The sequence below is a fragment of the Cariama cristata genome, unplaced genomic scaffold (assembly GCF_000690535.1).
Source record: "Cariama cristata isolate BGI_N322 unplaced genomic scaffold, ASM69053v1 scaffold69, whole genome shotgun sequence".
NCBI classification, from domain to species: domain Eukaryota; kingdom Metazoa; phylum Chordata; class Aves; order Cariamiformes; family Cariamidae; genus Cariama; species Cariama cristata.
In genome coordinates, this window is record NW_009637150.1 from 40,788 (window position 1) to 52,454 (window position 11,667).

The 11,667-nt window shown below is 48.7% G+C and overlaps 1 protein-coding gene across 1 annotated transcript; it reads right to left on the minus strand.

The window, feature by feature from the left end:
• Positions 1–1,269: 1,269 nt before the first annotated feature.
• Positions 1,270–5,593, minus strand: LOC104167793 (the record flags this gene model as incomplete). The annotated part of the gene is made up of 6 exons (XM_009708159.1): positions 1,270–1,409; positions 1,878–2,026; positions 2,929–3,073; positions 3,637–3,750; positions 4,690–4,834; positions 5,482–5,593. Coding segments are annotated over 6 exons (805 nt in total), but the record flags the coding sequence as incomplete, so codon positions are not given.
• Positions 5,594–11,667: the final 6,074 nt, after the last annotated feature.

Here is an 11,667-nt window from a genome sequence, read left to right on the forward strand (position 1 = left end):
AAAGAGTTAAAAACGCCCCCCCCGGTACAGGAGCCATTACCTCCCCCCCATCAGAGTTGTATTTCTCAGTGTCACTGCTATCCAAACTCACCCAACCCTTCCAGGTCAAGGCATGTCTAAAGGGAGGGGGGCTTTATGGACACAGGAATAGAAACGCAAGACATTAACAAAACACTCCAAGAATAGTTGATTTATATAAAGAAACATGCACTAGTTTGGGAAAAGCACGTTCTTGCCCTACCAGCCAAACAAGCCAAACCACTAAGAACGAAGTTTTGCTGGTAGAAATGCACCTACCGAAGGCACACAGCTGCCTGCCAGAGATCACACATCCCTTCACAGTCCTGGTGGCCGTAGCCATCAGTAGACGAGCCCCCAGTGCCCTCATGCCTTTGGCAGACAAGCTTGGCCGGGTGTTTTTAGTGTTACCAGTCTCCAGCTGCCCTCACAGCAAAAGGGAACACGTACCGGAGCAGCTGCAATGGTGGTACCAGACCAGACATTAGCTTTAGCCACTGGTACGTGGCAGCGGGAAGGGTGGCAACGTGCTCCCTTCTGCTGACCCTGCGATGGGAACAGGCATCTCCAACTGCTACGGCAAGGTTCAGAGTTCACACAGCTCAGTCCCTTTCATGCCGGCATAAAACTGCTCATACGGGCATCGCTATTGCCAGAGTGTGATTGTACGCTGCTCGGACGGCTTAAGCCCTTTTACAACGGATGACTACACTCAACTCTGCTACAGTGGCCTGCAGCAACCAAATAATCCCAGGAAAACTTGTTAAGGCTAGCCTGAGCTCTGCGTAGGAGGAGAGCATGTGCAGGGGTTTGCATTGGGAAGTTTAGATACAACAGCTCCTTGGGTCAGAAACTTGTAGGCTGCTTCTATATCTCAAATGCTACAGGGCAAATGGGAGTCCACAGCCTTCATCCCAGCCCTGCTCTTCCTTTGGTCCCTGCTGCATCAGATGGAGATGCCAGCAGAGGACCCAGGTGGATGATGGAGGATTGCAGAGCAAACATTGTACTGGGAAGCGAACTTGAGGCAACACAAGGTTTGAATCCAGCGCCAAGGCTCACGGGCAGTGATTTCTGCTCTACTCTTTACTTTGCAAAATGAAAGCCTTCCAATAACTCCCTAGTTCTGCTTTTTATAAATACTACTTTTCAAGAGGCAAGCCTGTCTTTCTGCCCCTCATACACAGGAAAGATGTGGAAGTGTTTACCAGCCTTCTTTTACAACAGATGGAAACAGTCCAAAAGGTTCACCTATAAAAATGCCGTTCACCGTTGGGGTTGAAAACGAGAAGTTCTTGCACGCACTGCCGGTCAGAGCTACGATGACCACTGGGTAGATTGTAAGGTTATAGCGGACATACTTGTCAAGAAAGAAGTTTTCTAGATAAAACCTGTGAAGAAAGAGTAACCAAAGTATTTTTTCTGTACAAAGTTTAAGAAAGAAATTGGACAAGGAATGGTTTTCTTGCATGCTGCTTTGGATCAGAGTCCAAAATCATTCATCTACAAAAATTCAGAAGATTAAAGTTATCTAAGGGAAGTTTAAGGAAAAAAAATAAAGCCATGTTTCATATGTTTTCCATATCAACCCCCATTTGCAAACTCCAGGGCAGGCTGGGCTCACACAAGTCACAGCACCTTGTCCTGGCCCACAGCACGTGCTTATTGGCGTTGCCGAGGGTCAGGGAAGAAAAGCTCTGCCCAGGCTCCCTGTTCAACTGTCATGAATTATAACAGAGGTCTCTGTACTCAGTGTTGGTACAGGGACCGACCACGAATGAACCGGGACAGAGTCCAACCCATGGGCGAGGGGTGGAAGGGGTCTTTCAGGCCTGGTGGGATCCCATGAGGTTGCTTACCATATTACTAGGTCGAGAGCAAGGATGCTCAGAGAAGCAGTCGTTGCCGTCTCGTTGGACACGTTCCACTTGTAGATCAACACAACGGCGAAGTTCAGCAGAGTGGCGATGGTGGTCCATGTCACATACAGCGCCAGCCCGTTCTGTACCTGCCACGTAGCACAAGATGACAAGCAGTGATTTAAAAAAAGGGCGTAAAGAGCAGAGCCCCCTCCCAGTTTGTGCCGAGATGCAGGCAGACACCTCTGCAGCAGGGTTGGTAGGGGCCATTTGGTGCAGAGCCGACTCGCCCTCTGCTGAAAACCCTCCGAGCTCCTTGGATGGGCTTTTTCAGCTGACCCACTGTCTCGCTGAGCGATACCAACATCAGCAAGGGAACCGCAGGTGGTTAAAGCAAACCCAGCAGCCATGGGAGGAACCGCAGTCCGGATAGGGAGGGAGGGATCGGGGTAGCAGGTTTGAGCTAGGAGAGAGGCACAGGGAGGGAAGCCAGGAGTGATGGAGTTTGAGGGTGTTTGTCTTATTTCCTCTGTGCAGTTTGCCAAACACCCACTCTTCCCAGGGGCAGCAGAAAAATCATTTTCTTCCAGACTTTGGCAAAACTCAGAAAGGCAGCTGCATGTAAAACCTTGAGCGGTGTACATTTTCCCATATAAGAAACAGTTTTTGTAGTCAGGGATGTCCCCATCAGCTACGGCAACAGAAGGCACCCTTAGCAACGGCTTCTGCCTCTGCAAGAAATATTCTTCCCACCCCAAACACAAGTCTGGGCTGAAGTTTTCGTACTTCACTGAAAACTTCATTCCGTAGCAGCTGGAGAAGTACAAGGGATACACCTTGCTCCAAATCATTCCCCTGATGTCTGATAGGAAACAGATGCAATTAAGCCTGCGTGCACCTCCAGGAGACACACGTTAAAGTCAGGGCAGAAATCTTCCCTTACCCATCTCTCCTGCCATTGAACCTTTCATTCTTGACACCCTCAGCACTGCACAGAGGTTTTTTTTTTTTTAGCATTTACCAACAGCACAGCTTCCCAAATGCCACCTACTAGGATGCGGATGAGCCAGAGCTCAGCTTTGTGAGCCTTCGCGAACCACGAGGAATGGATGCTCAAGGCTCGGTGTGAAACGAAGAGGGAGGCACACGTGGCAAAAGCGAGGGCTGCCAGGAGCACCAGGGCTGGGAGGAGGTATCTAGGACAAACAACACGACACACAATATACAATGCCTTTTTTTTAGTGGTGTCACAATGCCTTAATTCATGGCTTTAGTGTTTGGCCTTGACCAAGTTAATCAGCCTTTAATAAAGGTAATAACTACACGTAGTTTTGACATACTGCTGTTTCACTCTTAATCATGAAGTTATTTTCCTGGCTGCAACCGATTTCTTCACCTCTCGACAGTGGTGCTATTATAAGCCCTTCATGTGACCGTGATTAAGCAAACAATCCAAGGCAAGGAGCTTAACTGTATTTATGAGGGGAGGCACGGCTCCTGTCTTACCTGTGGAGGAAAAGACCTGGAAGAACAGCAGCTTGGAGGAGAGCTTAGACTTCAATAACCAGCCCACCTCATGGGCAAGATTAAAACATTGTGCAAAACCCCCAGACTTCTACGAAGGCTACCTTTTGCCAAGGCCTACGGTAGAGTTTTACAGGCGTGATGAAGCATGTGAACACAGAGGAAGGGCAAAACGAAGTACTGGGGCAGTCCCACCAAAAGGGTTAGAAAGCATTCGCAGTAAAAGGCGACTTACTCTCGGTCCCACAGGAACAGCCATCCAACGTTGAGGCCATTACTCAGAATCCACACCACATAAAAAGGTATTGGCAGCAAGTCTGGCTTTATGTAGACACATCCAAGTTCATTCCTGCCAGGAAAAAATGGGTATTGAGAAAGGAAAACAATGCCTGCATTGACCAACCAAACTTTCCTGGCCTCATTTTCTTTGTAGTAACAAGGACTCTACATCGGAGTTAAAGTTTTCAGCTTAAATCAGACTATTTCTCTGGTCTGTGCACCATCGCAGATTGAGGGGGTACCAAGGACTGCTCCATGGATGCCACAAAGCTTGTGCCACCGGTGCTGGTAGCAAGGGCACAGCCATGGTATTTCAGCCCAGTTCCCAGGGAAAAAGGCTGATGGGATCATAGCGTGAGCACATACGTGATATACATGTTGTGTGTGCACACATACACGTGCACAGACTTGATCACTCATACACACACATCACACTTCCCCCAGCCTTCAGTGCTGGCCAGCATCAACTGAGCAACTCGGTACAATTCACACAAAACCAGCAGATACACAAGGCTCAGACTAAGCAGAAGAGCTGCAGTGCAAGCCTGGGCCACAGAAGACGTCAGAATATCACAGATATCGCACGGTACTGCATGAGACACCGATCTCACAGCCCCGGGAAAAGGTTCAAGGCCATTTCAACACCACAAGGGACTTCCCGGTGCTGCTGTACTGATCTCTAACAGCAAGTAAACTCAAAGCGTTAGCTCCATAATTCATTAATTTTGCCCCTGCAAATTCTCAGCATCTCGCAGTGGGTAAGTGCAGCTACTGAGTAACTCTGTCAGCTCACGTGAATCGGTGCAAGCCAGGCTTCACGGAACAGTTTACACGCTTTGTAACCTGTCCACACATTAAAGCAGTTCAGACACCTCCAAACTGCTTCCCAGCTTTGGATGCTGAACCTAAAAGATGCTTCAGCACATCAAGTCAGGAGGAATGGCGGCGAGTTCACTCTAGAAACCGCAGAGCCACTGTCGCGCACGTATACCAAAAGCAGGGAAAATACCTTCGACAGATCCCTGACAAGGCGTAGAGAAGCCAGGCAAGCTGCCAGGCATAGATGACATTCCAGATGAGGAAAGTCCAGCCCGCCGGTGTGAAGTCAGTGGTGTATTTCGCCGAGATGTTTCCAGGGGTTGTCCTGAACAGACCTGTGATGGTGAACGTTATTGCGGGCAAAAGCGTTACTACATACTAAGGATGGGGAGAGACTGACCATTTCCCCTCACCCTGCAATCTTCCTCAAGGCTTAGTCCACATCCCAGTGGATCCGAGGGAGATGAGGGGATGCCCTCAATGAAAACAAGCCATGTGCTGCAGTCAGGTTGCCTTTAGACACCCATTTGGGGATCACCATCCCTGTGGGGAACCCTCAGCACCTTCCCTCTTACACAGGGCCAGAAAAGCCAGAGAGAAGCACAACGTCCGTACCCGACAGATTCAGGTGGGTAGTGTTCAAACCAAGCACCCCCGCCCTCTATAAACCCACAGCCCCAGCAGCCTGAACAGCTTCCACCAGGGATACAAGGGCAGCCCTCGCACAAACTGCCTCTCACCCACCCCTAGATCCAGGTGCCCCAGCGACAAGAGCGTTCACTTGGGTTTCAAGGGATGGGACGGGGCTCAGACACCCGGCCGGGACACCTGGGGGATGCACCAGCTATTCCTTTCACAGACCAGGGTGTATCTGGAGACGCAACGAGGTAACAAACAGATCCATCCCATCTAAGGCACCTTACATCACTTGCTGATAACACGTGAAATCCACCTCCGAACAAAGACAATTTGCCTGCGTTACCTTTGAATGTCCCAGTGGCATTTCCAGCATTCAGTATCACCATGACCGTGAAAGCAGCCAGAGACAGAAACATCACCAAAATCTTCAGCTTGTGTCTAGCATCCATTTTACCCTGCAACAAATTAGAGATACGGTTTGGCTATCCTAACGTATGCCATATCCCAGAGACCATTTTAAAAATAACATTTTAAATTCCCTGGTTTTAATTGCTGACTTTTATTTGTGGTGTTTTCATAAGAACTAAAAAGGCTTTGCATGGGCTAGGAGCATCTTTCTTTGAGCCAGCATCCTCTTGAGAGCAGGCGGTGTCAGCAGCCCTGAAACAGCCCAAAACCAGGGCAAGCAGCTGATACTTCCCCAGAACACCCCTCAACACCTCAAGGATTTCTAGTAGTAGTGTTTTTAATAGTCTCTCACGGGTTTTTAACACTGTAAACTCTCTAGACCCATGAAGTAAGCCAACGATCTGGGGAAAAAACCTGTCTCAATGTCCAAGATTCTGTTCGCAACCTCTACCAGCCCCCAGCACTGCCATGGCTAAAGACCCCCCTCCAGGTTTTGGATGACGAGCAAACCAACAAGACCTGGGCAGGTGGTCTGGGGTCTGGACAGCCCTGACCCCCAGCAGCAAAGAGGCCGTGCTGGGTTGCCGAAGGGAGGTGGGGAGCCGTGGGGTGCCCAGCCAGCGGCCGGCTCCGCCACCACCCCCCACCCCTCACCACCAGCGCGGCCCACCCCTAACCACCAGCGTGGCGAACGTGGCTCGGGTTCGCCTATAGATGTCTCGCAAAGGTTTTAAGGTCTAAATAATTAACAAGCAAGGGTAAAAGTGATCGCAGCTTCTCACATCACTACTGCAGTTTTACCGAAGCAAACAGGCCTATCAATTTTTCCCACTTTAGGAAGGAAATAGGAAGACATGAAAGTCTTGGCTTTGCAGCCAAGTGCCTTCTCGTTCAAAATAGGTTTTCACATTTACCTCTCTAATCCTATAACTACTACAAAATAATTTTTACGGTGGTATTGCCTCCTCATCTACTGGCTGCAAGTAAGATTTAAATGCTTTACCAGGTCTCAAGATAGACTAAAAATCTACATACTATGGTTTTTTTCCTCAAGGTTTGCAAATAGCGACTTGAGCTCTCCCAAGTCACCTCCACCAGTCCAGCATTTGTTCTACCGAGGAAAAGCTCTGTGCCACCGCTAAGAGCAAGCATCCACGCACCCACGCTGTAGGCAGCGGCTTTATTTCCCCTCAGCTCAGCATCCGAGCCGCCTTCTCTATGCAATGGCACTTCAATGCCTTCCAGGGCTGGCAGGAATAACCACCGAGTTGTTCCAAGCCGCTCAGCGTTGAGCTAATAAATCCCAGTTCCCACTTCAGTGGGTGGTTTTATGGTTCCGGGCTTTGTTCACGGACTGGGCTGCATCCAGACACGTCACAAGGAAGTGGGAGGGGAAATTCTGTTTTCTGTAAATCCATACAAGCTTTTCCCTTCTCAGTTCCATCGAAACAGGAAACCACCTTGGTTTAATTAAAATCCTACATGCAAGAATTAATTTAACTCCAGAGATCAAACCCCAGTCAGATTTATGTCAGTGAAACCCCAAACAACTTGTCTTCAACAGATACACTGGATTAGCAAATTCTGAAAAGAAAGTTCTACTTGTACTATTGAAGATACTATTTCTGACTCGGGAAATAACTGATCTGCAGATTTCTGAAAGCCAGGAAAATATCGGAGAGGAAATATCACTGTACACTCGTCCTAGTCTTATATTCTTTCCTTGAACGTTGACTTTTGGCCTCTCCAAATTAGTACACGGGACTAGACAGTCCTTTGATCTCACTGTCAGGCCAAATCAATGTTCTCCTGACAGTCCCGTAATAGAATTCAGCACCACATTTCTTTTTTATTAGCATATTTGGAAGAGACTTGATTACTCAGCTTCAGAGAAATCCATACTTACGGAAGTCTAGGAGGAAAGCCTTACTTTAAAACCAGTCAATAGTTTCCCTACTGTCTCTCACCTCCTGCCTCCCTCTAATTTATTACCAGCAATAAATGTCTGCGATATTTCCCCGCCTGCAGTTATCGGTCACAAACACCCTTTAGAAGAACCAGAAATATTACTCACAAGGATCCAGGCAGGCTTTTTGGCAGCGCCTTACAGCTGTAGCTCAGCCACCACCCGTGCTGGGGACTCTCCGCTGCTCAACCTTATCTAAAGGGATTTTAAACAACTTTCAGCAGATTAATAAACATGCATTATTTTTTTTTAAAAAAAAATCACAGTAGTTCGGCATGGTTTCTATCTGCGAGCTGCAGCCTCCGATGGGCTCAAGCCTCCCAAACCCAAGCACTTATGCAAGAGCAATGTGATTACTTAACAAGGGCCTTTTATAACGCCGGAGCAATGCACGCTCCCCACTTGCTGGCAGACAAGACTAACGAGTGTTGGCTCTTGGGCTCTTGCCTGCTTCATCCTTCCCCGTCTCTGCCAGGAGGGAAATGGAGCATTCCCGTGAAAAACATTGCATCTCAAAGCGCTAGGGAGGGCAGTGCTCCCGGGTGGGAGAGGGGATGCTTGCAGGGGGGGCTGCAGAGACCCCCGGGGTCTGGGGAAGCTGGAGATGTAACACAGCAGGGTCAGCATCCCGCAAGCAGCTCCAGGTCTTCCCACAGGGAGCGGACAGCTGAGCTCCTCTCGCAGGGCATTTTATAGAGTTAAACACTGTATAGATACGAGTAACTTCTCTTGCATGGCAAGGCCACATATGACAATCCTGTATTTTTACACTTCATGTCCACTCTTTGCAGTGCCATGCCTGCTCTGCTGAAAATCCCTGAGCCGGGCTTTAAGCAAGTCCTAGACCTGAAGGGCTCCAGAAACCCCATGGAGAACGTTCCTGACGTCAGAACCAGAAGGGAAGGACAGGTGAGAAGATAACCCCAAATCTAAAGTGCCAAATGGACTTTTCCAAGATTTTATTTTTTTTTAGAGATTGGTTTCAAGCATATCGCACAAGTACATTTTTGTTTGCAGAGCCAGGAAAGGCTCCTGCCCTCCCCGCAAGCCGAGCAAGCCCCGCTAGCTGGTCCAGCTCCACCTGCATCTCTGCCGGCTACAGGACCACAGTCGCACCACATCCACTCCTCATTCTATATTTCTGCTCATTTCCCCTCAAATTTAAACTATTACAGCCAATTAAAAAGATGCTTCAGCATCAAAATGTTATTTATCTTGTGCAACTACAGCGCCTACCGAGCAGGCAGTCTTGCCGGGGACTCCCCCATGTCAAATACGAAGGCAGGGAATAAACTCGCACCCATCCTCACCCATTGGGAGCCACATCGTGGGGCCGGGAGTGATCCCTGCTGGGGCTTCCCTGGTGTTTGGGACCGGGGTACCAAGCCTGCGTGACCATGGATTTGGTGGTTGTGGGGAAGCACAGGGCACCCAGCCAGCACCGCCATCACCTACCTTATCAGGGTAGGTGTGAGGTCCACCCTTTGAAGGTGCTCTGATGAGGAAACCCATGGCTTAAGTAGGATTATTTCACATTAGCCAGACAATACATCATGTGCTACACACCGATCGCAAACAAGAACTGCTCACACATAACCCGATCCTTGAAGAAAACCCAGGCCTGAGCTCACAGTGCAGTGGCACTAGCATCTTTCTCTCCTTTTTTCACCTCTGTATCCCCAGATACGTGCACAGTGACCCTCCCCATGTCCTAGAAACTGCCTTCGACTTACAAGTTTATAAGCACTGTTAGAGCAGATGTGGGCTGAAGTACAAGCAGAACCATCACGCACATTGTACGGCTCACTATTAAAACCTAAAGGGCACTTTTTTCACACTGGACCATGTTTTATTTATGTCCCGCTTAACATATATACTATGTATATCCATATGTATGTTTTTACTTATCCAAATGACATCAGCATGATGTCAGACATTACATTTTCATCCAAGAAACAGGTGGTCTGAAATCCTTCACTTCGTACAGACAACTTTCTTGCAGATGCTGGTTAGGCACAGCTGCCCAGCCAGGTCCATGCTGATCTAAATCCAGGGCAAGTTCTGCGTGCGGGAAAAAATTGGCCAAGTGGGAAACTGAGCACACCCTTCCCTGTCCCACGTTCTCGCTGGTTATTTTGTAAAGCATCTCTCATTTTAGTGGGACAACTGGAAGCGATGCCACCGCAGCGGTGGCCTTATCCTCTTGCCACAGTAAGCCAGGCAGAAGATTTTAGGCCCACATTCTGGGTCTCAGTTATTTTTTTTCAGAATAAACTGCAACACAGGCCTTGGATAAAATATTCAAAATTATTTTATCATGCAGCTCTACAGAAATCCCCTAAAGCATGTTCGTAAAGCACAGAGGGACACCCTTAGTGCTTACAAACGTGTTAAAACTGAACGGCTCTTGCTTCGCTAGGCTGGACGGCATCACCAGAAGTGGGGATGCTGAGCACAGCCGCGGCTCTAAGACACCAGTGTCAAACCCAAAGCAAGCGGCTATGGAAAGGCCCTACCTTTCCAGTCTATCTTCACTGAAAGAACTTTCAGATTTGTCTTCCACGTGGGTTTCCGTTGAATATCCTCACTGGTCTGTTGAGGAAAAAAAATTATATTGTCAGATGAGTGACAAATGTAGTTATATACATTTCAGCCAAGAAATGGCTGTTAATGTTTGTATGCACAGACAAAGGGAAGCATGACACCATCCACATGCACAAAAGGACATCTCTTGAAGTCAAGATACTCCGCACCACCACCGAATGAAGCCCCTGGAACCAATTCCGTGACACAGCCAGTGCTTGGTACTTTTCAAGACAAGTCGCTTTGAGTCAAGTGTAAGTTTGTATTCGCCTGGGTCATGGTAGAGGAAAACAGTCTCCAGCCAGCAGTTATTTTACCATCATGGCCATTGTCCACCGATAAGCAGAGGAACACACAAGGTCTCTTCCCATATCACCAAAAATCTTTAAAGAAGGGTCTGTCTTTAGAGCCCTCGTGTAATTTCCCAGACAAAAAAAAAAAACCAGGAAAACAGTTGCTTTTCAAGAAGGAGAGGAGATCTACCATGCCCACGCACTCCCCGCAGCACCTTCCCACCAGTATTGGCGCAGCTCAGACACCAGTTCAGACACAACAGCGGGACTGGTTGCAATGGGATCACATCCCCCCTGCACTGGAAAGCTGTGTAAGTGTTCACAAGGTGCTGAGCTAACGTGAGCAGACTCTGTACTGGAATTAACACCCTGCTGACAAGAAGATTTTATTTTTTTTAAAGCATGCATCCTCCAGCTAGTAGCTGAAATAAGACATTATGAGCACAGACAATTTGAGTCCCAGCACAGAAAGCAGAAGCCAATTGCTTTCTACCTAAAGGTACCCCTGTGGAGGCCCTGCCCTCAAAAATAAACTCATTTTGTGCCGAGTAGGTACTGAGAGAGGTCCATCCGCAGGCAGATGGCACACACTGTCCTTAGCAGGGAAGGCCACAAAGCAAAGCACCAGAAAAGCCACTTTCCCTCCCCAAGGAAGACTGATGCCACCCAGGACAGAAGGGTTTCTCTTAGCTGGAGAGCAGCACCAAGAACTGAACAAAACTAGTGCCAGGGTACCAGTTACATTCACTCCCAGCCAAGCAATTCCAACTAAAACAGCCTACGAAAAGGAGAAGCTCCCAAAGGATGCACATGGGCAGGGAGGAGCAGCTCCGTGCAAGTCCCAGATGGGAGATGACCGACACAAGTCCTTGCCCCAGACGCAGCCATCATCAGGGATCCCCGGGTCAAGCCAGCAGCGACCCTCGCCCGGACCCACCCCAAACTTCACGGCAGCCATCACAACCACCCCCAGCAAGGCAGGGGCTCACCAACTCCGGAGCAGACCGCCAGAGCTGTTTGTCCCCCCAGCAGCGGTGATGGGTTTAAACCCAAAGTGCTTTCTGCACACTCAGAGCTCCAGTTTAGTCTTTACAGTTATTCCTAACGTGCCAGGCAAACTGGCACCCAAAATTCAGCTGCCTCATTGGAAATCGTTTTCAGGCCAAGTTCAGCAAATGTTGCCAACCAAACATACTAATCTTCTAACAGCTCAAGCATCCTAATCCCACAGTGGGTTAAGCTGGGTGCTTTCAGTGCCAGGGATTAGCCTTTCCATGCC